General features: G+C 37.8%; 2 protein-coding genes across 6 annotated transcripts in view; one reads left to right on the top strand and one right to left on the bottom strand.

Moving 5' to 3' along the window:
* The window catches only part of MRPS27 (mitochondrial ribosomal protein S27), a 72,286-nt gene extending 69,054 nt beyond the window's left edge, over positions 1–3,232 (bottom strand). For both annotated transcript variants that reach the window (XM_006913126.3, XM_015590302.2), the window contains exon 1: positions 3,114–3,232. In XM_006913126.3, the coding sequence (XP_006913188.1) occupies positions 3,114–3,186 (73 nt within the window). In that variant the 5' untranslated portion in view covers positions 3,187–3,232. The remainder of the gene's footprint in view (positions 1–3,113) is intronic.
* PTCD2 (pentatricopeptide repeat domain 2) overlaps positions 3,158–25,671 on the top strand; it is a 29,185-nt gene continuing 6,671 nt past the window's right edge. Inside the window, exons 1-8 of one of the 4 annotated variants that reach the window (XM_025047749.1) lie at positions 3,158–3,419; positions 4,735–4,827; positions 8,043–8,172; positions 12,229–12,346; positions 15,149–15,227; positions 15,650–15,741; positions 18,271–18,384; positions 21,705–21,779. In XM_025047749.1, the coding sequence (XP_024903517.1) occupies positions 3,173–3,419; positions 4,735–4,827; positions 8,043–8,172; positions 12,229–12,346; positions 15,149–15,227; positions 15,650–15,741; positions 18,271–18,384; positions 21,705–21,779 (948 nt within the window). In that variant the 5' untranslated portion in view covers positions 3,158–3,172. Of the gene's footprint in view, positions 3,420–4,734; positions 4,828–8,042; positions 8,173–12,228; positions 12,347–13,668; positions 13,765–15,148; positions 15,228–15,649; positions 15,742–18,270; positions 18,385–21,704; positions 21,780–25,671 lie in introns of those variants that run through there. The other 3 variants (XM_025047750.1, XM_015590320.2, XM_025047751.1) reach the window with 3 other exon arrangements.

Below are 25,671 nucleotides of genomic sequence, written 5' to 3' on the forward strand. Positions count from 1 at the left end.
TTTCTTTTTTTTAAGGTGGTAAAAATGTTCTAAATTGATTGTGGTGATGGCTGGAAGAGGGAGTCAGATTTTTCGCGTGATGCCTGAAAGTCAGAGTGATGTAAAAACTTGACTTGCCATTGTTCACTTTGAAGATATTTGAGAAAGGGACCATCAACTAAGGGACGCAGGTGGTCTCTAAAAGATGGAAAAGACAAGGAAACAGATTTTCCTTAGAGATTCTCAAAGGGAACACATCTCTTTCAACCCCTTGACTTTAGCACAGTAAAACTGTGTCAGACTTTTGAACTACATAACTGTAAGATAATAAATCTGTGCTGTTTTAAGCCACCAAATTTATGGTAGTTTGGTAACCTGTTTTAAGCTACCAAATTTATGGTAATTTGGTAACCCTTCAGCCAGTTTTTGAGGCAACCACATTCTCTAATTTAACTATCTACCATAAAAAGAAATATTTTCTCCATTTCATTTTGAAAGGATACCTCCAAAGACCAGAATTTCAAAGTTTAGTGAAAACGTTTTGGCTCTATTCTACACCTTATGAAAGACAGACATTCCATTTTCTGTGAGCCTTAAAAAAAGCAGGATGTTCATCTTTGATATACTTTTATAAGTGACACCATCTAAAATCTTTCTGTCTCTGTATAGTTAGAAGGTCTGCATATTAATACTGGAATCAAAGAATTTCTATAAAGTCAGACGGAACATTAAATTGGGTGAACAATGGCTAAGTGTAAAATCTAGGTCAGCTTCTCAAACTTTAATGTGCATATAAAGCTTGATAAAATGCAGATTCTGATTTAGTAGGCCTGGGTGGAAAAAGACATTCTGCATTTCTAACAAGTTCCCAGGTGATGATGATGATGTTGACTTTCAGATCACATAGAAGTAGCAGGAGATAGAGTGGTATCAGCCTCACAAGTTTAGGTCTTTGAGTCTTGAGTATGTCACCTGAGAGTACATATAAACTCATCTTGAACCTGCTTACCTCTCAGCTTTTGAGGCAACTATATTCTCAATTTACTATAAAAATAAATATTTTCTCCATTTAATTCTAAAAAGATACCTCCAAGGACCAGAATTTCAAAGTTTAGTGAAAAGTAATTGGCTCCATCCTTACCAATAATCATTTTATAGTTATTTTGGACTTTGGTCAACTGTCTCCAAGCATGTTTCCCATTCAAAGGGAAGCAGTATGATTGTAGACTCAGGCTTTAGAGTCACAAACTCTAAGTATGAATCCCTGTCTTGCTAGTAAATGCTATGAAAATGCGGGCAAGTTAGGTCTTGAGCTTCTTCATATGTAAAACGGGAAAATGCGGACCTTGTACCATAGTTTAAAATAGGGCATATATACAAAATTAAGTGCCTAGCCTAATGTCTCCTATGCAGTAAGTGCCCAGTTAAGTTTTCTTTCTCTAGCCTCTTCCTATGGTGAAGTCACTTTTTAGTTCATTTCAATAGTTTCCTTTCATCCTCCTGATCATTTTAGTTGCCCTTCTTCATTATGATGTAAAGAGAGTCAATGGGAGTAGCAAAGTGTTCCAAATATTGATTTGCTATAAGTTTGTACAAAGTACATTATTTTTCTTCTCTTATCCTGTAATGATTTCCAGATGTTCTGATTTAATGCTGAAAATCCTTATCAGCATTTTCAAATCCTGAGTGGTTGGTTCATAATGCACTATCCACTTTTATTACTTGTCTTATAGCTTTTAGTTCCTGATGTCAAGACTCCTGTGGTTTAACCCGGTGCTTGTTCAATATAACTTTCTGTAATGATGGAAATGTTCAATTCTGAGTTGTCCAATACAGTAGCCACGGCCACAGGTGTCTATGGAGCACTTAAAATGTAGCTATTGCAACTAAAAAACTGAATTTTAAATTTTATTTAACTAATTTAAATGGCCATATGTAGCTAGTAGGTAACATGATGTAAAAGCTCTGGTGTAAAACCTACCACAAGTTCACCAGTTCAAACTAAGAACAAAATGCCAACTGGAAATTCTCTCAATTCACCCTTATCTAATCTCCATTCCCTTGTTAGAATGATTGCCCCCCAATATTCTAAGCAACCATGATACTCTCCCTGATAGACAATCTGTTTTGTTTAAATTGAAAAGTACTTACTAACAACCATAACTAAACATTCATAAACAGTTACAATAGCTAATTCTTACTGAGGCTCCAGGTACTGTGCATACCATTTTACCTAATGTGTGGCATTAAATATCTTCACCAGATAGGTCAACCAGTTAGTTAATCCTCAGAAAAGTTCTGGTGGCCAAATTTGAAGTTTCACATTGATATTTAATGGCTGTTCCTAAAGAAGAGTGAGTAAGCGTGTATGTGTTGCTTTTTTATAGGGGCCAAAGGAAGTATATTGGAAAGAGAAGTTAACAGGCACTGGAAATACAGATTGTGATTATTCCATTTTAATCATATAATCATATACACTTGTCAGGATTTAGCTCCTGGAAATGTTAAAAAGTTTTTCCAATGTCTTTATCAGCAGATCCATTAACAGGTTTTGAGTAGGCTGCCATTCACTCAGATATCAAAGTACTTTAGAAGTAACTATTAGCATTTATTGTATATATGGGGAAAACTGTAGCAAAGAAAGGTCAATCAAAAGTTGTGCCCAAGGTCATCAGGTAAAGTGAGATTAGTATACTGAAAAATTATTCCACCAACTGAAGACCAGGGGTCTGGCCAAGCATAAGGTGGTGGGGAGAACGTTTAGCACGCCCCTCCAAGGAAAGCTCAGCAGGGAGAAAAAATCATGGCCTCAGGGTGGACACATTTGGGCTATTCACAGCCGGCAAAAAGACAACCACCCTAATACACAAACTCAACAAATAATACGCAAAGGTGTTCATGCCTTGACTTTTTCTGCTCTTTACATCTTTGGATGGGCAGACACTATTATTTTATGGAAGGAGATGGGACAGAGATCCTACCTTCCCTTTCTGTGCTACCAAAAGCCCCATATAGTTTCTCTAGCAACTAGGTCTCAGAAGCGTTTCTTCTCTTGAAAGCCCATTGCTCACTCTACTCAGGGAACATATTCTCAGGAATCTAATGAAGCAGCCCTACAAACAGCAGCCACGAACCTGCCAGGGAGAGATGAGACAGAGGCACTTTCCGCGCCAGGAGGATCCCGCGCCGCACCATGGGGGCCGCCATCTTGGAGCATACCAAAGAGAACGCCGGTCCGGGGGGTTACGAGCAAAGAAAGGGGTGGTTCCAGTCGGCCGACACTACCGCCCCTCCCCCGGTTCCCGCAGTTGGTGCGGCCCGGAACAGCATGGCTGCCGCATTTCGCATCCCGAAGCAAGTCCTGCTGCAGGCACTGCGGTATTTCGTGTATTCAGGGGTGGGAGGCTCATGCTTCACCTGCTGCCGCAGCCCTCTCGGAGGTATCGTCGGCCTCCATCCGTGAAGGAGGGAGGGATGAGACACAAGGGACCTTTACCCCCCAGTGGGCATCACTTCGGGAAAATAACAGTGCTTCGGTTACTCACTGGTTTGGATCAGCCGAGCGTGCCCTCGCCCTCTGGCTGCGCGTGGGTGAAGTGGTGGCCCCTGGCTGTCATGGACGCCCGTGGGCCTGGGAACCCGGGGACAGCCGGGCTGGGGTCTTGACCTTGGGGCTGTAGTATTCCCTCAATGGGGGTACGTTGCTCTCCGGAAACACTCCTCTCCCTTTTGGATACTGTACTGCAGAGATTGGGAGCGGAGGTGTTAGCTAGCAAAGACCTTGATTTGTAAAATTGTTTCGTAATATCTTTATGAAAATGATTACTTGAAAACGCTGGTGAGTGAAAATAAAATATTTATTACTTTGTATCAGGCATTATTCTAATCCATTTTACATATACTCATTCCTTTTCTCCTCACAACACCCTGTGAGAGAGGTATCATTCTTTTCTTCATTTATAGAGGAGTAAACAGCAAGTCTTATCTAATTTGCTCAACGCAGAGGGTTAGAATTTCAACACAGGCAGCCCAACAGTGGAGTCCCGCTGTAACCACTTCTCTGGACTGCCTTTCCATAAATAAATAGAAATTTTTATTGTTACCTTGTTATTGCTGTACTCAGAGCTCTTAGTTGTTGATTCTGCGGCCATGCTCCACTCCATGCACAGCCAAGCATCCTAAATAAATGATGATATTTCCCGAACTCATCTCTTCTATTAAGTTGTGGTCAGTGATTTCTGTTGTGGTCTTGAGGACACTTAGAGTCCAAATCTGAGAGGTCATAACTCCTCATTTCACAAATGAAAACTGGAAATTCCAATGGTCACACTATAGCTTTTCCCGCTACACTATATGATTCTACATAGATAAACCAAAACTAGATATACCTGTTTTGCATTTAAACAATAGTCTTTAATTTGTGTTTGTTTTTAAATTTCTTTGTTATCCCTTAACGAGATGGTGAATGTCTGTCTTTCAGATCCCAGATTCCTGTTAACCCATCCCCATACACAGTTAATCACTAGCTCCTTCCACAAACACAAAACTTGTCATGCTGAGGATTTGCATTCTCTAGTAGTTTGGAGATGGTTTTTTCCCCACTGGGGCGACTGTTATATTTGTACCTATCTAGATGGACTATTTATATTAAGTGAAGATAAGATCAGTTAGTAGAGGTTGTTAAGCTCTACTCATGTTATGTACAAAATATAAAACACTCAAAATGATTTTACTTTTTCTTTCTCTAATTTTTAGCTAAAAGATATCTACTTACAGATAATATTATGAAATTAAAAGAATTTCAGCATAAGAAGGTGGCTATTGCATGTAATCTTCCTGGCAGCAAAGGTAATCAAATTGGTTTTGTTAATTCTTTTCAATTGATCTGTCATTGAGGTTTAATCTATGTTTATCCCTAATCAATCTCTCCTTCAGTGACCTTATGTCTCAAGAAGAATTGAGATGACTTATTCTTAGCTTCCTGGTCTTCCCTTTCATGAACTGTTCATCTCACTCTCCTACTACAGTCTACAGCTCTCTTCTTATCCCTTTACTTAGTATCCCGGAGAGATACTAAAACCAGTACTGCAACCAGCCCTCTCTAGATCTGTGCCTCTCAAAGTAAGGGTCAAGGATCAGCAGCAACTAGGAGGTTGATAGAAATGCCAAACCTCATACCCTAGACTATTTGTATACACAGTAAAGTCTGAGAAGACCTGCTTCTGATGACTGGCTTTTAAACTTTTTGATGCAACCCTCGTTAAAAAGTACATTTTATGTTGCATCTTTAATACACACATACATATCTATATAAAAATGAGATAAAATGAAATAAAACAGTGCTAGATGTAATGATGCGTTTTCACATTTTCAACCTTGTGCTGGAAAAATCAATAGGCTAAAACAAAAATTTATTTGAAGAAATTAAGAATATATTGACAATTGTTGAGGCTGGGTGATTGATGGGTTCATGGGTGGTCGTTATCCTGTTCTACTTTTGGGTATGTTTGAAAATTTTTTCATAAAAAGCTGAAAGCACACCACCACCTAAGTCCCTTTCAGCATCTAAGAAATCATGTCGCATTCATTCTTTCTCTCCTGCCCAGTAAGTACTTCAAATTCCTTTATAAACAAAGCAAGACTCTCCTCCCTTTTAATAACTCTTTAATGTCCCTATTGACTTTTTCAGCTCTCCTTCCTCTCACTATCAAATGTTTATGAGCACCTAATTAACATTTCTTGCTTCTCTTCACTCCCTGCCCTCCAGAAATCAGTTTTCCCTCACTTCACCATTAATCATACTGTTATATAATACCACCTACCATACAAGAAGATAAGCTTTGAGAGTGAGGGAGAATATGTTAATCTCCAGTTTAGTAGACTCAATCTAGATTTTATTTCAGCCTTTTTTTTCCCCTATCCCAGACCTTTTGGAGCTATGTGAAATTTGCAAAATAAGGGCTTATGTCATTATCTGGTTGTTATTTCCAATGGTCATAGTCTTTCTAAGGCTGCAATAGTTGTGCATTTGTTTTGAAAAGCAATTCATTTAAGGAGTGCCAATCCACTCTATTGTCAGATTGATATTTATAAAATCCTGTCAACATTTCATCGTTCTAAGAACCCCAGATGGTACTGTTATATATGACATCATGTACAAACTCGCCCCCTGGCTTCCTGGCTCTGCCATAAGGGACCTTACCTTTTTTGGAGTCCAGCGTGATTTCCTATTAATCTAGTCACGGTTCTCCCTTCTCTCTCCCCCTCCCCCTAGTTCTATGCTGTTGGTCATGCTGATTCTCATACCTAAAATTATCCACTCTTCTCAGTTTCTCCAACCCTATTCAGCCGCTCCTTCCTCTCTGGTAACTCTCCACTTCCACCAAACCTGGTCTGCTTCTGCCACCCCGATTTCTCTCTTCTCTACTGTTAAGTTTATAGTCAGTCATGGGTCACCTGCTCTATGACTGTTTTCAGAGAGCTTTCTATAAATCTATCTTGCCTTCTTGAAAAGACTTTGCTCTTTCAGGGCAGGCAGGAACCATACCTTCGAGTATGAATATATGATAAGCACTTAAATCTTGATCGATTTATTTTAAAATACAAATTAAATCTGTTGAAATCTTGGATTCTTAAAATTTATTAAGAAGAATTAAAAAGAACAAGATATAGTCATCCTATTGAAATATCTTTCAATATCTTTTATATTGGAAATTATTTAGAAATATTTAATAGAATAAATTCTCTTCAATCTAAGAGGTGATGGAAGGAATAAAAGTGAGAACAATAATGTCTGTGATTTACTGACAGTTACCTCATGCTGGGCCTTGTGCTGAATGATTTACATACATTATCTCATGCCACTGTGACGTAGGTATCATGATATTCACTTTACACATGAGGACTTAGGTGTCACAGACCAGGGTCTCCTCACAGCATGCAAGTGGCAGAGCCTAGATTTCAGCCCAGGTTCTTTTATCTCTAAAACTTTTAACTATTATGTGATTCTGCAAATAAAGATTGGAGGAACCACTACATTATCTTAAACTTAGCGGGCTTTCTTTTCTTGTAAATCAAGACAGTGTCTGTCTCAACTTCCAGATCTTGTGTTTTTAATGTATATTGTGCCACTCCTTTAAGCAGCATTCCTTCGAAGTTCTGGGCCTTGAAGCAAATCCTGTAAACTTTTCTTGGCAGTTTCTGATACTGAGAACAGCTCTGCCTTCTGGAAAGCAGATGCTTGCTTGGTGCCTGCCTTGCATCTCACCCCACATTCTGGCGAGAATACAGTCCCTTCCCAGTGCCAAGAAGCAACCTTTTGGTGTTTGTCCCTGCAGTTGATCAGATACAAGACGAGGGACGGAGACATTATGATTACCTTGAAATGCTTCTGTTACTAAAAGGGGACTGTTTTTCCCCCCATGTGCATTATATAGTCCCATGGCATGCTTTCTAACAACTGAGTAGAGAGAGACAAAGAGGGATGAAAGAGAGTTAAAGTTGAACCAAATGAAAGAGACGTGATGTATTCCTGAATCATGTGAGTCAACCACTGTGGGTAAACTCATCTTCAGTTCACATTTTCCTTTCAGTTTTTCTGCTAGGTGCCCTGCCAATTGATAATTTGGATATTTTAGTTATATTTTCTTCTTTCCTACCTTCCTTTCTTCCTTCCTTCTTCCTTCCTTTCTTCTCTCGTGGGTCACCTATAGATACAGTTATTTGGGATAAACCTCTGGGATATTAATTTTCAAACTTTAGTGTGCAAAAGGATCACCCAAGTAGTCAAAAATGTATATGCTTGTGCTCCTGTCCCCAGAGATGATAGAAAGTTATGAGTGGGGCCTGGGCTTGTTCCTCTGTGTCACAGATGCTTTACTTCATGCACCATCTCTAACACTGCTCTTGGGAAGACCAGCCAGTGGTAGGAGCTGCATAGCCATGAGCCCCTCCCAGCGCCCCTTTGCAACGTGCCAAGTTCTGGCTTCCTCTTCTCCCTGAGGTCAGACTCTGACAGTCCCAGTCAGCCTTAGTGATGGCCACCACCCTGTGCTTTCTTCCAGAAACCTATTTGAGAAACTTGGAAGAGAAATTGACCCAGAACAAGCTCATCTTGAAGGAGGAGTTGAGAACTTTGCTTCATTTGTGTGAGTCCCGGGGCGACGTGGAACTGGCTAAAAATGTCATTTACAGGTGAGGCATTTTCTTAGAACTCTGCCAGCCCTTGTCTCCTCTCACTCTGTTCCTTTTCCTGAGCAATCTTGTCTATTTCCAAGATTTCAGTCATCACCTATACACTGATGACTTCCAAATCTCTTGTTCAGATGCCTGCCCTGAGCTCCAGACATTTATATCCATTCTTTTAGCAAATATTTATTGGGTTTGTACTATATGCCAGGTGCTGAGGTTAGAAAAAACAGAATTCATGTCCCCCCAAATCACCAGCCTGTTCATTAACTCCACTTACACATCTCCTAGGTCTTCACATTCATTTTATAAAACTAATCAGTCACTCAGGACAGATACCTGGGAGCCTTTCTCCTAATTTCATTTGCTCTCCTCCCTGATAGGGTAAGAAGTAAGACTGCTTCCACTTCCCTGGGATCTCTCATCTCTAGCCTTCCTCTCTCTGTTCCCATCATCAGTGTCTTAGTTCAGGCTTCAACGTCTCTCACATGGATCACTTCAGTGGACTCCTAACTAGTCTTCCTCCTTGAAGCTTATGCCTTCAGTGTTCCATTGTCTCTGATCCATTGTCAGTTTTCCATGTCAGAAGAAGCTCTCATATGAAATCATAGTCTGCTCTTAGGAAACCCAGTACAGGTTTCTCTTACTCGGGAACAAATCAACAGGCTTCATTTATGAAATTCATTGCTTCTTTTTGATATTTTTTAAATACATATTTCTATATATGGACTTGCATTTATATTGTGAATATATAGAGTGAAATACAAGATATGTATAGAATACTAGAAGAATATAAAAAGTTAACCAAGGTCCTCTGGGAGTTACATATTCTATATTTTTTTGGTCTGTGTAAATGTGTACTTTTTTGATTTCTCCAACTCGTTTATAGTGGACATTATCAATTTTATAATGTGAAAAAATGTTATTTTTAAAAAGGAAAAAGAAAAACAAAATTACTCAAAATTTATTGAAAAATTGAAAAACACCAAAAAAGGAGAAAGAAGAAATATATCACAAATTCTGCTGTTTTAGTTGTCTCTTGCTGCATAACAAATCACCCCAGAACCCAGTGGCTTAAAATGAGGATTATTTCTTATTTCTCACAACTCTGTGGGTCAGGAACTGAGGCCTGTCTCAGCTGGGCGGTTCTTTGTTGGTGGTGACTAAAGTCACTTGCTCATCTATAGTCAGCTTGTAGCTGGGCTGAGCTGGAAGTTCCAGGGTTTCACTTGTATTTCTGATGCCTCCATGACCCTCCATAAGGCCCTCTCTCTCCTTATAGTATCTCACCATTCATGGATCTAGCCTGAGCCGCACTGGCCCACAGCACAAGTAGACACTGCAGGCCTTGTAGAACTGCCTAGAATTGGCACAGCTTCACTTCTAGTGCGTTTTCTTGGTCAAGGCAAGTTACCCTGCCAGCCCAGATTTATAGGAAGAAGAAAGGATTATACCTCTGGGTGGATAGAGCAGCACACACATACAGGGAGGGGAGGACTTGATGGTGGCCATATTTGGGGACTGTCTACCACATCTAAGAAATCACTGTTAATATTTTGATACACTTTTGACCCTTGAACAACGCAGAGGTTAGGGGTGTGTGCCACCTGCGCAGTTGAAAATCTGCAGATACCTGAAGTTGGCCCTCATCATTGATTCCCAAGTGCAGATCAAAAATACATCCTCACTATTTTTCATGCAAGGATTTTGTGTAATATCATTATATATATTGTCATTATAAATATTATTATATATATAATGATAGTTTCTTGTTTTCTAATTAACATTATAGCATAAATGTTTTTGCTTGTTAGTCATATACTTAGGAATCATATTTTAATGGCTATACAATATTCCATTGTATGTTAGGCATTTTAATTAACTGTGCCCCTATTGTTGAATGTCTAAATTTATCTAACATTTCACCAGTATAGAAATGCCATGATGAGCTACTCTATGCATAAAACTTATTCTTTATATTCTTTTTTAATCAAAGGGTACAAACCTTTTAAAGCTTGTCAGTAGGAACTGCCAGATTATTTTCCCAAAGGGTTATGCTGATTTACAGTCACATTGTATCAGTAAACCTAAATCTGTTATTTCTATTTCATGAAGTTGAATCTGACCTGTTTTACTGTGTGTTTTTTTTTCTACCCAACGTTATCAGATGTTTATAAGAGTAATAAAACAGGATAAAATTTTGAACTCTCTTTCCTCTCTGATTTCTCTAATAAACCTTCACAATGTGACTCATAATTCCTTTATTGATGCTATTGACTCTGCCCAGTAGCTGTCCGTTCCATGTACTGTGGACAGCTGGACAAGGGGGAAGATGGGCAGGTCCACGGCCTAACCAACCTGTTCCTTCACTTCCTGAGCCAGGCGGCCGATGTCTGGGCAAGAAGAGTAATAAGCTGAAACATAAAAACTCTTTATTGAGCCCAAAATGAGGAACAGCTTAATCCCATCCTAATCTTTACCATTTCTGTTGTTTGCCTTACAGAGGGATTTTAGATTCTCTAACTTAAAAATTTTTTGGCAAGGTGATATATTATCTCCGTGCTTTCTAGGACTTTTATTAGTGCGAATATCATTTAAAATGAGAAAACTTTTCTTTCTTGCTTTGTTTTGTTTTTAATCTGGCACAAATTTCTCATGAGACTATTTACTGAAATATGTTTATTTTTAAAGATGTTTTCCTCAGCATGTCTTACATTTTATAAGTGCTAACATATATGGAAGACTAGCTGTGCGCCAGGCATGTTATCTCATTTAATCTTCACAAAAAATCTGAGTTGAGTTCTCTTCTTATCTCCATTTTAGAGGTGAGGAAACTGAAGCGTGGAGTAGTTGGTTATTTTGCTCATGGTTACACAGTGAATAAGTAGAAGAGCTGGGATTTGAACTGTCAGGTTAGAATCAAAGTCTAAAAAATCTCCATTTACTATACTATATTTCCTTGTAATAACATTTCTTACTAGCTTATTGAGGTCTGATTGACAAATAATTACATTTATTTAAGATGTCACGACTTAATGTTTTGATATAACTTAATTCATAACTGTTGTAATGAAGCAATGAATTTTTTTAAATTTCTATAATTAGAATTTGAAATGTATCTTAAAAAGTACAAATCATTCTATTTGGCAGTCTATATGTTTAGGATGGCTTATCATAAGGCTATTAAGACTTTCTTCAGAAATTTCAGCAGAAGGTTAAAAAGTATTCCATTTTTTAAAGTCAGAGCTTTTCCTCTGACTTTTGGGATTTGTTCACATAATGAACAAATCTTCCTAAATCCTGATTTATGTGTAATCATGAGGTACTAGTTTTGTCACCAGATTGCCTCCTTGGTGTCTAAAGCACAAAGCATTGGTCATTGAAAGTAAATTTATGCTCGTGATTTACAGTTCTGCAAGTCTAAGTGGCAGACTGGCCACTGGAAGAAATCTCAAGCCACATATGAGACATCACTGTCTTTGAAATTTGCCTTTTCCTAAAACTAAAATTTCTATATTTAACTTGTTTTGCTAGTTGATTGTAGGTCACATATGCCTTTCCCCCAGCTGAGAAAAACAGAGAGATTGGTCTAAATTGTAAAATGCATCTTGGTTGTCTGCCAGCAGCCTTAACTGGGACAGAGCATCACCCCACCCTTTTCCTTTTCTCCTCTGTAGGTGGGGCCCACACAGAGAGGTAGTGCCATTATGATGGGCTCACAGATGCGAGACCCCTGCTGTTTTTTGATATGTGCTCACACTCAGTCCTAGCCAGTTGTTGGTAAATTGAAATGGTTACAGTGTACATTTTCTTCTTTTATTTCACAGGGTATGTGGGCCTTTGACAAACCCTGTTTGTTGATTTGCTTATTTAAATGCCTAATATATTTCTGCACTCCAAGATTCCTCTAATTATCCTCAGTTCTGCACTTTTCCCCTCCAAACTCTGAGAGTATCTCTTCCTTTGTTGTGTCCCCAACACCTAGCAGATTGCATGCCACGGTCTATCTGTCTTTTTCCCTACGTCCCACAACTTGGTTCATTGAATCATTTTGATTACCAGGTACCATGCAGAGAACAGAAATATCACTTTGGGGGAATATAAGTTTGGACCACTTTTCATGAGGTTGTGCTACGAGTTGGATCTTGAGGAGTCTGCAGTGGAGCTCATCAAAGACCAGGTTATTGTCTCCTGATTGCTTTCCCTGCCAATGTGATTTCCTTGTGCTTTGGATCAGGTGTTTTTAATGATATTAGGAAAGCACTGCCCTATACGTATTATTATTAGAGAAGGGCTGTTGGGCCAAATGAATGAGCTCTTCCTCCCATTTTTAAGGTTTCCTTGGAGTCAGTTCCTATAATGCAATGAATGTCTTTTTATACAGAGGTGTAGAACAGATGTGGAAGAGGTGTAGTAGATATAGATTACAAGGTATCTACCTACCTTGGATATGTGTCCACCTGGGACTGACATCCTCACCGTTGAGGAACTTTTAGTTGGGGATAGTTTAAGACAGGCTGCCATTTAAAGATTGCCTTTCCTATCCTTCACCTGTGCTTTTCTCCTGTGTTTTTTGTTTTTTTGGTTTTTTTTTTGTATTTTTATGCTTGGTTGAAGGCTACATTGTAAAGTGCTTTTCTTTTCAGAACACTTTCACATGTTCCAATTTTCTTTTCCTAAAAACAAAAGTAACAATAATTATTTTAAAATTGTTTATTGAATACTTATTATGTCCTCAGCCTTGTACTTAAGCACTTTATATGTTCATTTGTTTCCCACAATAGCCCTGGGGCGCTAGATACTATTATTTCCATTTTACAGATGAGGAAACTGAGACGCAGAGACATTATAAATTTGTGTATGATCACAAACACTTGTTGTATTTTAGGGCTGGGTTTGGTCACCAGGGACATTTTAGTATTTTTAGGAACCTCCATAACTAAGTTGTCCTTCTGCCTCTTACTGTTTTCTGTCTATAGTGGAACTGTTAACTCTCGGCTTACCCCTCTTTTAAGGACACCCATGCTCTAGAGAGATGACCATAATATATTAGTGAGCAGAGAGTAGGTGGTTTCCAAACAGTATGGATTTGTTTGAGCCTATTTTTTTCTAAAAGAATAAATATGTATTTACATTTTAGAATACATATTAAATATCTGGGAAGATATACACTAAACTGCTTATCTTTAGGGGATAGATTTATAGGAAGTTTTCACTTTTTTCTTTCTACATTTTTGTATTGTTTGACTGTTTTATAATAAGCATGTGTTAATGTAAGTAAAATAAAAGTTTCACACTGTAAGAAATCATACCCATGAATAAAATGATAAAAAACAAACAAGCAAAAGAGGAAGAAAACAAAAGTAAAGTTTTTGTGTTTTTTAAACCTACCTGTGTTTGAAACATTTATGTATGAGTACGTTTTTGGAATAGTAGAATAAACTGAATTTGAGTCAAGTGATGTAAATTCTAATCCTGCTTCCACCCTAACTGTTGTGTCCACTACCCAGAGCCCTGCAATGCTGCCAGTATGGTAGCCACTAGCCACATGTATCTCTGGAGCCCTTGGACTGTGGCTATTTCAAATTTACATGTGATGTAAGTGTAAAATACGTGATACACTTCAATCATTTGGTATAAAAAAAGAGAATGTAAAGTACCATTAAATAATTGTTTATATTGATTACATGTTGAAGTTAAATTTTGGATTGAGGGGGTTAAGTAACATGCTATTAAAATTGATTTTATGTGTTTTTACTTTTTAAAATGAGGCTACTCGAAAATAATTTAGAATCACAGGTATGGCACGTACTCGTGGCCTGCAATATTTTTCTGTGGACAGGGCTGCTCTGGTGGCTTCTCATCACACATAGAATAGAACTCAGACCCCTGACCATGACCTAGAGGGCCCTTTGTGTTTTCTCATCTCCCACCACTCTCCCCCTTGTGTACTCCACTCTGGACCTTCGTGTTCTGTCTCAGACATGCCAAGCCCATGGCCTCAGACTGGAATGCTCTACACATACATCATTGAGGCTTTCTCCTCTCCTTCACTGAGTTCTCTTCTCAGCCTTCCCTGACCACTTTCCATCATCTTTTCTACCCATTTATCCTGTTTCATTGTTTTTCATAGCCCTCATTGATAACCTGAAATTAGATATATATTTTTTCTCTTGTTTTATTCACTTGTTCATTGCCTCCCTGTCAGAATTTAAGCTCCACTAAATTATAAGCCCAGTAGAGTTTAGAGCAGAGTCTATGTCTTGTTTATAATTTCTTTTTTCTCAGCACCTAGAACAGGGCCTGCATAGTAGGCTCTCAAAAAAGAACAAACTTGAGCAAGGCATTTAATGGCATAACTGAATATCATGGCATTCAAAATGTTGGGGGAAAATGTTGCAAACATTTTAAAATGTTGAATAAATTATTTACTAAATAATAATAATTATGATTATTATAGTGAATTATTTCAAAAGGTGAATAATCAACTCTGTAACATTTGTTTGCCAAAAGAGGATCATAGTTGTGTTAGATTCTCCTGTCTTAGTGTTCAAGTAAACTATACTTCTACCTGCCGTTTCATGTTACTATGCTGCCACTCAGCATATTAACCTACCACTCAGGTTCCAAGACCACTCCCATCAGAGTTAATTGGCTTGTTCCTTTTCTCCTAAGCATGGCAGAACCACATTTCATGAAGATGTTCTTCATCATATTTCTGAAATCCAGAGATGTCTTACTATACCTCTTGCCTCTTGTTCAGTGTGCCCATTGCCAAAGGCATGGCAACCAAGAGAGTGGACATTTTAATTTTTTTGAAAAAGAAATCTTTGGCATATCAAAATTTTATCAGACAATTCAGGAGGCCAAATGAACATGTATGCACAAAAATAAGTCCTGGGCAAATAAGATGCAGTATAAGGATAAATACTCCCTTAATAATTTTAACTTTTAACCAAACTGCATTGTTTTTCTTTATCAGCGTTTACGAGGTTTCTTCTCAGATTCCACATCATTCAATATTTTAATGGATATGTTATTCATCAAAGGCAAATATAAAAGTAAGTATTGCAATTTATGTTTGCTGAAAAATTCTGCTATCTTTGCTGGTATAGAGTTAGAGAAAACAGTGGACCATGCAAAATGATTTATACATTCCTGATGGGTTCCTGAATCATGGAGACCTCATTCTGTAAGTGTGAAAACATGATCTCATCATATATCATGCCTTAAACTCAACACTGCAGACTTTACTTATGCTGAAATTATAACTGGTTTTAAAATATTAGTTCTTCCTATATGACCTGATCATTAATTTTGAAATTTAGTTAATTGCTAAATGATTTTGACAAATAGCTTTTATTGTGCTGAAATACACCTTTCAGTAGATGGTGCTGAGCAGATCAGAACTCTGGGGATCAGTAGAGGACTGAACTCACTGAAACGCATTTAACACTGCTGGCCCACTCCTGACTTTTCGCAGGTGCATTGGAAGTATTGATTGAGATGAAAAACCAAGATGTGAAGTTCAGCAAAGATACCTATGTCCTTGCTTTTGCAATTTGCTACAAACTGGTAAGACTATTTCCCATCAACCTTTAGGGCATTGTGGATAGTGTTTGAGAGAGAAATTTTTTTTCTCTACAATAAAATTCAGTTCCTACAAAGTATTTTCCATCTGGTGCAGATATTTCCATTTTAAATGTGTTCATTTTTAGAAAACCCAAGTTAGCCATGTCAGACAGTTTTATTATGGAAAAAGCAATTTTATCATCTTTCACTCTTCTCTGGCAATTGTGTGGATACTGAGAACAAGAAACAGTATTCTGGGTTCAAGCTCTGCTTTCACGTGGTCTCGCCGCTGTGAGTGGACTCTACTAGACCAGCCTTCTCTGCTCCACTCCAGGGGAAATCTTCTATCCCTCATGGCATCCTCAAAGGCTACTTTGTCCTCATCTGTAAATTTCTTTATAATCACCTAAGTTGAAATCTCCTCCAGCATCCCTTGATTGTACTCTATTTGTATCACATATGTAGCACTTGTAACACTGCCTGATATTGTACGAAGTAGAGGCACATTTCATCTTCTCCACTAGAGTATAAGCTCCTTGAGGCATCTTGGTATGCCAGCAGCTAACACAGTGCCTGGTACACAGTCTTTAATAAATGTATGTGATGTTAAAATATACTCTTGGAGGACAGAGAGCATGACTTAGCAGTCACTTCATCGTTGCTGTATCAGTATTGTTTCTTGTACACAGAAACTATTTCTTCATTATTTAATGAATGAACGAATGATAACTGAAATAGTTCATTGACCAAGGTTCCATGCATAACTATAACCATTCATGCCATTTAAACTTTGGAAACTTAGCAAACCCTTTTTTTGCTGAAAATGAACTCCAAGCAAGGCAGAAGTGTCAGTGCCAGCCGACGAAGTAATTCAGGGTACCTGAAAGGGGGAGCATGGACTGAGGAAAAGAAAGATCTGACAGACAGAACTGCAGGAGGGAGCACAGATACAAGCTGTCTGTGTCTGTGTCCCTGAGTTTATTCAACACACACTACTTATAGCATTGCAATAAGAAAACAGCAGTCAAGACTCAAGGTCAGCCCAATTACCTGTCCTGCAAAACAGATGCAGTTTTCACAACTCCCTTCTTTGAAAGCACTGAGTGATTAAAATAGTTTTAGTACTACTTATCTCAAAGCTCGCCAATTTAACTCAGCTCCATACTTTATCTCAAAGCTGGCCAATTTAGCTCAGCTCCCAACACAGAAGAACATGGGCCGTTGAAAACTTCCCTAAAAAGTGTAGCAATAATACCAGTTTTCCAAAACAAAAGGGACAGTTGGTTATAGTGGAAAGAAACTGAGAAACTTGCTGTCTACTCTCAGCTTTACCATTAACTGGCTTTAAACTGGTCACTTTCCTCATTTGTGAAACGAGGGGCTTAGATTCAGGAGTCAACAAACTTTTTCTATAAAAAGCCAGATAGAAAATATTTTAGGCTTCAGGGACCACATATGGTTTCGGTCACATATTCTTTGTGTTTTTACAAACCTTTAAAAGTGTTAAAACAGTTTTAGCCTTAGGCTGGATTTGGCCTGAGGGTCATAGTTTGATGACCCCTGAATTACTAAATAATCCTTTCTAATCACACCATTCTATGGTTCTGTAAAACAGAAAGCCAACAAAATACACAGCACTTGAGCATCAGTTATTCAGCACTGTGATATCCAGTTTTCTAACCTACGTAGAGATGCCTCTGAGAATGTATACTGAAGTGGAGAGAATTTAATTCTACCACTTACGAGGGTCAGAGGACTTTTCTCTCCTGTATTGTGTCCAAGAATAACTTGTTTCACTCAGTGGAATCTAGAGTTAAAAAATTGAACTGGTCAGCCATTACAAGTTCTAAGCCGGTTCTGGGAACTGTCCTCTTTCATCAAATTCAGGTTTTACTTTAGGATTTGAATTGTGAATCATGTAATGACATATACATAGATGCTGCTCTCATAAGCTTAATCCACCTACAACATGTACAAAGGAGGTGATTTGGTTTTAGCATTGCTATCTGCTAGTTTGTGTATTACTCACATTCTCGAAAAATTTTTTTAGTTTTCACTTTTTATGGGATTCTTTTCATGATTTATGTTCAAATTAGTATTCATGTTTTCAGATATTTGACTTATGTGAATATTTTCAGATTGGAAATCCTCTCAGGAAAGGTTTCATGTTGCTGAGCTTTACTCTATCGTTTAATGTAGTAGCAGGCTGACTGTACTTTCACGTTATAGTACCTGTGTCCAGAAACCAGACCACCAAGATACGAAGAGACCTGTATGTTTGCTGGTGGAACTGCCCCTGATTGGAAAATTGACAAAGGGCTTTAAAAATAAAATTAATTTAGATTTGAGCTGCTAGTATATAGGTAACCTGGTCTAATTGCAAATAGTTTCTATCTGGTTCTTAAGGTTAAGGGGATTGAGATAGGCTCTGGGAAATTCTAAAGAAATGTGAAATACTGAGGTCTATTAACCATTTTAATCAACTTAAAAGTTCATGGCATTTATTTATTGAGCAATCCTATCTTCTTCCAGAATAGCCCTGAGTCTTTTAAAATCTGTAGTACATTAAGAGAAGAAGCCCTAATCAAAGGAGAAGTCCTCTCCAGGAGAGCATCCTGTTTTGCTGTGGCATTAGCTCTGAATCAGGTAAGGCTTTGGGATGCACATTAGTGATTTGGGAATGGGCAGGACATTATCAATTTCATTTGTTCTTGCCTTTATTTATTTATTTTTTCTTCTGACTGTATCAAAGAAAAAGTCCAAATAAAGAGACCAATGCCTTTGGTGCCATGGCAACCTGCATCTGTACCTGTGCCTCCAAAGAATGTTTCCATTTACAATTGAGGACATGACATGCATTGCTATTTAGAAGGGGTTGGCCGGGATCCTCTGGAGAATCAGAGAGAAGGTGCCCTCTGGGAGACATTTCTCAATTAAAAATTAAAATTTTAAGTGATCGGTTTACTGTGTAATGTTCTCAGAGAACAGTTTAATTTAATGTCTCCAAAGCTGAATTCACCTCAGATAACTGAGGGTTCCCACAATGAGCTCATTGTAGAAATGAGGTCTTATATTTCATAGTTAGACCCAAATACTCTTATTTAGAAGAGACTTTAGCAGTCTTTTTAGCCTCCCTCTCTCACTGGACAGTTAGAGGCAGCCGCGACTCAGAGAGAAGATAGGACCTTCCTGTTGTCACACTTCAGTGAAGGACAATTAAAGCTGGAACCCTGGAACACCCCGTCTCTTGAAGAGCCCCTACCAAGATGTCCCATTCCAAAGCCTAAGAAAATGTGAAATTCTTTACACATTTAATATGTAGTAAAAGGAAATTTTATAGCAGCAAAAATATTAACCTAGCCAGGTTATTTACCCAGCTGGTAAAATACGGCTGGACAACTCTTGTTTATCATTATTTAGAAATGAAAATATCAGGGTGACCCATTTTCACACACTGCTGAGACAGTCATTGAAGGACAAAGGCTTAAGGGACACACAGTTACCGGCATCTACTACTTTAACTCTGTGAGTTTCCCTGTTGCTGTGGGGATTGCTTTGTACTCTTAGCCTGTCAGGAGCTGAGGGATATGAATGAAAGTTCCCTCTTAGGAATATATTTCTGTTTCTTTTTTATTTCTGTAGTTCTTCCTTTATGGGTGTTTAATGCCGTTTGGTGTGTGTGTGTGTGTATATATATATATATATATGTGTGTGTATCTCTGTCTGTCTGTCTATATATCTATCTATAGAGAGGTATCTATATATATCAGTGTTATATCGTAAATATATGTGTGTATCTCTGTCTGTCTGTCTATATATCTATCTATAGAGAGGTATCTATATATATCAGTGTTATATCGTAACTGTTAAATCATCAGTGTGGATCTCTCACTGTAACATTATAAAGTGCCTTTCTTGGTCTTATCTAAAGTTTTTGCCTGACTTCAATCTTGTCTAGTATTAATATTTCTACCCTTATTTTTGTTTGTTCATCTCTTTGGTTCGATTAGGATTGCATTTGCCTGACATACACCTTTTCCTGTTCTTTTATTTGCAATCTTTCTGAATTGTTCTATTTTAGGTTTATCTCTCATATACTGCATAGATTTGGACTTTGCTTTATAATGTACTGCTAGTCTTTCTTTTAGTGTAGCCCATCTATATAGATAGACATATATTTAATCTTAGGTTTCATTTATGCTTTAGGTTTTTATAACTTTTTAAATAACTTATGCCATGTTTTCTTTCTTTTGGTTTATATTTTTGCTCTAGTGCTTACTTTAAAACCATAACTTTATTTAATTTTCTTCATCCTCTAATTCCTTTGGTAGTACCTACCTCTGCTGTGAGTAATGGTAAAGTTAGTATTTTTCCTTTTTTCACCCTTTTATTTTGCTGCTTCTCTGCCGCTCAATTTGGTTAATGTGTTATCTTTCATAGTATTCATTTTTCTCTTAAATATGCTTGACTTGTCAGCTTTAAATGATATTTTTTTGACCCTAGGTAATAGATATAAGGAAATGGGCATATTTTTCTACCTCTTTTCTTCTTTCTCCCTTTTTCTTCCCAACTCTTATTAGTATTATCATTTCTTCATTGTCCAGGTGCGTAATATTTATGCTTCATTCTGTAACCATATTCTCCACATTTATTTTAATCTTATATGTATTTAAATATGTTCATTGTTTACTGCTAGTTGTTTTATTATTGTTCTTTCAGTTACCTCTTTGTGACTGAAGTGTGTCTTCAAGTGAACAGTATTCTGAGTTCTTAGTATTTAAAATTATTTACCTGTTTTTTTTTCCCCCTTGTTTGGCCAAATATGAAGTTTTGAGGTAATACTTGCTTTTCTGAGGTTATTTTAGGTATAACGCTTCTGTCTTTTAGTATGGAGCTGTCTTTGCCATGGAGAATCTGAGGCCTGTTTGATTTTTTTTCCCCACTTCTGAGTGACTGGATTATGTTCATTTTTTCTAATTCTTGTCCTCTGTATCCATGGAAACATTTTCTCTTGAGATTTCTTCATCTTCTAGTTATTTTCTTATTTTGTTTTGCTGTATTCTTTCTCTTTTTTTTCCTTATAGTGTCTTTATATAGATCACATGCTGGTTATTTTTATTATTATTATTCACCATTGAAAAACATAAGTTTCTCTTAGAAGAGCTACTTGCAGAAGATTCATATCAGAGAGAGACTAGCAGGATTTTTCTTTATGTAATACAGAGTTTTGTTTACAAATTTGCATACGCTTTATTTCTCTCTGGCAGAGAGGAATAGGCATGGAATTGGTTTTCAGTAAAAAAAAAGTCTCTTTACTGCTGTAATAGTACTGTACTGCTTCCTGCAAATATGACTTTTCTACATAAATCCTTGATTAGCCTCACCTCTGTCACCGAAAAGGATTCAGAGAACTCCTTATTACTAGTCATAAACACTATTACTAACCATCGTTGTAAACAGGAATTTAGGGTTTGTACTCCAGCTTGTGCCTCTCACCTTTGAGAACTATTTTGTGAGCTTTTTCTGAGATATGCAGCGATGTTCTTTCACTACCTTCTGGGAGCTTACCTATGCTCCATCTCCAGTGTTTTTGGCAGTGCTCTGTGGCTTGAGGTTTCTGCTATGTTCTGGTTATGTCAAAGATGGGTTTTGCATTTCTGTCTCTCGGTCTTGTTTTGTTTTGTTTTTTAAATGCTCATTCCAGTAGGAGAAGGAGAAATGTCAACTTTATGCCCCTGTCTTAAAAACTGGAACCCAGGCAGGTTGTTAAAACATTCAGTAACATGAGACTATAGGACTCATTTTGTAGAATATTCATTCTTGATTACCAAAAAAGCATGTTTTCTTTGTGGGCTTCGAAATCCTGGGGCACCATGAACAGGAATATCCTGATATCTGTAAATAGTCTTTATGATAGCAGAGTATTATTCACACGACTTGGGTATGATTGTTTTTCTTCCTTCTAGAACCAGGTGGAAAAAGCTATATCTATTTTTTCTCAAATCATGAAGCCAGAGAGCATAATCTGCACTAACTTAAAGGTAAGTGACTTCTTTAAGGTTTAAAGTAAGGCTTGAAATGTTCTAAAATGATGACTAGAGGTTTTTGTTTGTATACAATGGCTTTTCATCTCCCAAAGGCTTAATTCAGTTCATTTATTGAGCTCTGTATGAAAGTTACAATATAGCCCCGTGATAAGAGTCAACATGGTCAGTTTTTCCAGAAGTTTGTAAATAGGTGGGAAAAGTAAATATGCTCAGATATAAGACATAACTAAATGCTGTAGAACAAATGCTACAGAAGGCTGTAGAAGTAGAGAGAAGGAAGATAGATTCTCCAGTCTCTTTACTAAGACTTGAGAGGAACCTGTGTGCTAATTGCTTCCTATCCATGCTACCTAACTTATAGAGTAAATATACCTATGATGCATAAAATAGTGCCTGACATGGTAAGCATTTCATAAATGTTAGCTATTTTCATTCTTATGCTGTCAGCCTGCTATGACTCATCAGCCCCAGTGAGCAGTGAGTCACCTATGCCTTCCTGTCCCAGGACTGGGTGCCTAAGTAGAAACCACAGGTCACAGCCGGTAGGTCAGCCTGAAAAGTTCACAGGCTCGGGCAGTTCTGGGAGGCCAAGGTGGCAAAGGTCCCAAGTCCAGAAGTTCCAGTCATCTGAGCCAATACCAGTAAGCCAAGCAGACTAGGAAGCTTGGTCTTCCAGCGGATGCCATACATATTTTATCTTCTCTGCTTGTTACTGAACATGGACAGCTCTGGATATCCCAAGTCTGTAACTGCTTCTGAGAGAGAGCGTGGCCTGCAGATGCCCTCATTTCATGATTGGACAGAAGTCGAATTGCTAGGATTTCAATTTATGACATCACGTAGGAAAGGAATATAGGAGAGTGTGGTGAGAGGGGTTTTATGTGGACCATTAGTAGCTTTTCCTAGAGTGGAAGTGAGGTTCTGGGGATCAAGAAAGATTGGTGGCGAGACACTGAAGAGAGTGAGATAGACAGGGTTTTAATATAATTTAGCTAGATACCGTGCTAGATACTTTACATTTGTTGGTTCATTTTATACAACTCTGTCAGAACAGTATGTCTCCATATTATAGATGTGGCAAACGAAATTTCAAACGGTAAGTCAAGTACCCAGATTCTCACAGTTAATTAAATAACAGAGTCAGAGTTTTAACACAAACAAATGATTTCCCCACCACTCCACCCCAAACTACAGAGACGTGGGTTGTGAGTTGTGTCTCTTTTTTCGAGGATTGGGAGTAGCTGTTCCTCTTGAATAATGAAAACATAGGACTGGATACCAAAAATCAAATCTGCTATTAGTGCACCCTTAGATTTAGATACCTCATCTATTTGAATCCTTGGCTATCTTTCACAGTTGTTAGGAGAATCTGGTAATGATTTTTTTTTTCTAAATGAGAAAATGCTTTAGTGAAAATAAAACAGCCTGCTGAGAGTGAAGCTGTCCACTCACAGGAGGAGGAGAAATCCGCAGCATGGTGGGAAGTGCACCCCCGAGCCAGGCTAGCTGGAACAGCTCCCTTCTCTAAGAGCTGGAAAGGAAAGGCAGCTGATTAATGTGGTGGAATGGGCATATTTCAGGCAAGGACTGTATGAGCAACCTTGAGTTGATCTTGAATATGAATCATTCTCTCCATTAATCGGGTCACAGAATTATCTATTGTCAGAAAACTTGAAGATACTTTTGTTTAAAAATTCTCACTCAGGAAATTCCTCTAAATGTCAAATCTAAATTTGTCATATTTTAATACAAGCCTGTTTCATCTCCCTCAGGAATGATGAAAAAGAGATGGTTGCTGTTCTCATGTTTAATAATCTTTCAGATTCTGGGTCGCTGTTATTAGAAAAGGTTTTTTTTTGTTTTTGTTTTTGTTTTTTTTTACAAAAATGATTCAATGGGCCCTAGCTTCTCCAAGCTTAGTCATCTTCTTGGAATCCTTAAGGGTAATTTGTTAATTATTAAAAAATGGAAACCTGACGAATAGGCTGCGTATGGAGTCTGTTCCATCAGTATTAGCAGAAATAAATGAAGTATTTTCCTGATCTACTTTAAAAATTAATGCCTTATACTAAAATCTTTTTCTGCTGCCAATTGGAATTTGAACTTACCCAGTTATTCCCCCTCAATTTTCTTTTCATTGAAATTGCTCCTGCTGCCAATATGACCCAGAGGGTCTGGTTTCCCATTTTCCCAGCTAATATATACTATATATTGTACTGATTTGACAGATGATCTCATCGAAGCACATGCATATTGACTCTGCCCTTTTACTCTGAATTTAAACCCATCAATCCCAAAAGAACCGTAGCCCCCTCTTTAGCAATGCTGCTCAATATCAAAGGATTAATTTCTACTTCCAAATAAATCTGAAAGTATCAGAGACCAACACAGGGTAACTGTGCACTAATTCTATATAAATTCTGATCATTTCTCTAGAAACCTGGCATGTCTCCAAATGGAGACTCATTTTTTGGAATTGAATTACCTTGCAAGGAAATTTATAAGTGGTTAGTTTTGCTGCTTTTATCATTTCTTTATTAACATGTTTTAATGCCCTTTCTCCTCACTAGGGTCACCCTAAAGTTCTAGCTCATACTAGGAAGTCTCTTAGGCCGCGTAAGTAGGAAAAGAGACAGGACTCATTTCTCATAAATCCTTTTGTAGCAACATCTCACCCGTATGTGTCAGTTAAGCATTTCATTTGGTAGGGGGCAATGTAGACTCCAAAAAAAGTGTCTGTGCCAGTTAGAGGCTTGCTTGCTTGCTTGCTTGCTTGCTTGCTTTTTTCATGTGGAAAACCAGAGGTGGTTAGCCTAGGTCTGTTGTGACATTTTTCTACCACTATCCTAAGCACGTGACTTCCATCCGTTGTATAGTTATTCCAGCAAGAAATAGGAAGAATGGAGAAGGACAAAAAAGTTGGCCCCTTTAAAGGATGCTTTCAAAATTATCTCACCCAGCAACTGGTATTTACATGTTATTGGCCAGCACTTAATCCCATAATAATACCTAGTTGCAAAGAAACCTAGGAAATACAGTCTTTGAGTTCCATACATCATAGCATCAGTTAAAGTTAGGGAGTCTGTTATCAAAAAAGAAGAGCAGAATGGATATTGTTTAGAAAACTAGCAGTCTCTATCATACTATGATATTCTACTTCAAAGATAGCAAACTTGAAAAGAAAAGAAAAGAGAAGAGAAAAGAAATGCAAATTTTTGGCATGTTTAGGGCTTCTGTTTTCTTTTTTTTGGCCAAAGGCATCCAGCGATTTTTCAGCATTTCCCGAGGCTGCAGAAAATCTGAGGAACAGGAAGTATGTGTTCTTGTAATAGTTTTTCTTAACAAAATTCCCCCTGCTCCTTGCTAATTCAATTTTCCTAGCCTTTTGTTTAAAGTCTATAAGATTAAAGCAATGTGCTATAACCTGATTTAGCTTTCCTTAATTGCACCCTGAGACTTTCGTTTGAGACAAGCTCCTAGCTTAAAATTTTCTCTTTGCCTTTCATCATTAACTGCCTCATCCATATCATCCATATCATCTATATTGCCCTTCAGTATATTTCAAGATATTGAACCTCACTCTTGAAATCCCTACTGAATCAGATAATTGCTGGAGGCAAGGAGAGAAATTGGGAAAACTTAAGAAAAGTTAAAATCTGCCAGGAGCACATCATTAATAGTTTCTAGCATGATGTTCTAGGAGGTTTATCCTTGAAAATTGCTGTGCTGCCTTTCTCATTCATTATTGTTGAAGGTCTATTAGGTGTCGGGCACTAGAGATAAAACAGTCAACAAGGCAGACTTGTCCTCCCCTCAATAGGACAGACTGCTGCCAACCAAATTCAGATTGGTTTTTATTAACAAGGGTGTTAAGAACTATGAAGAG

The sequence above is a fragment of the Pteropus alecto genome, unplaced genomic scaffold, assembly GCF_000325575.1.
Source record: "Pteropus alecto unplaced genomic scaffold, ASM32557v1 scaffold20, whole genome shotgun sequence".
Lineage (NCBI taxonomy): Eukaryota > Metazoa > Chordata > Mammalia > Chiroptera > Pteropodidae > Pteropus > Pteropus alecto.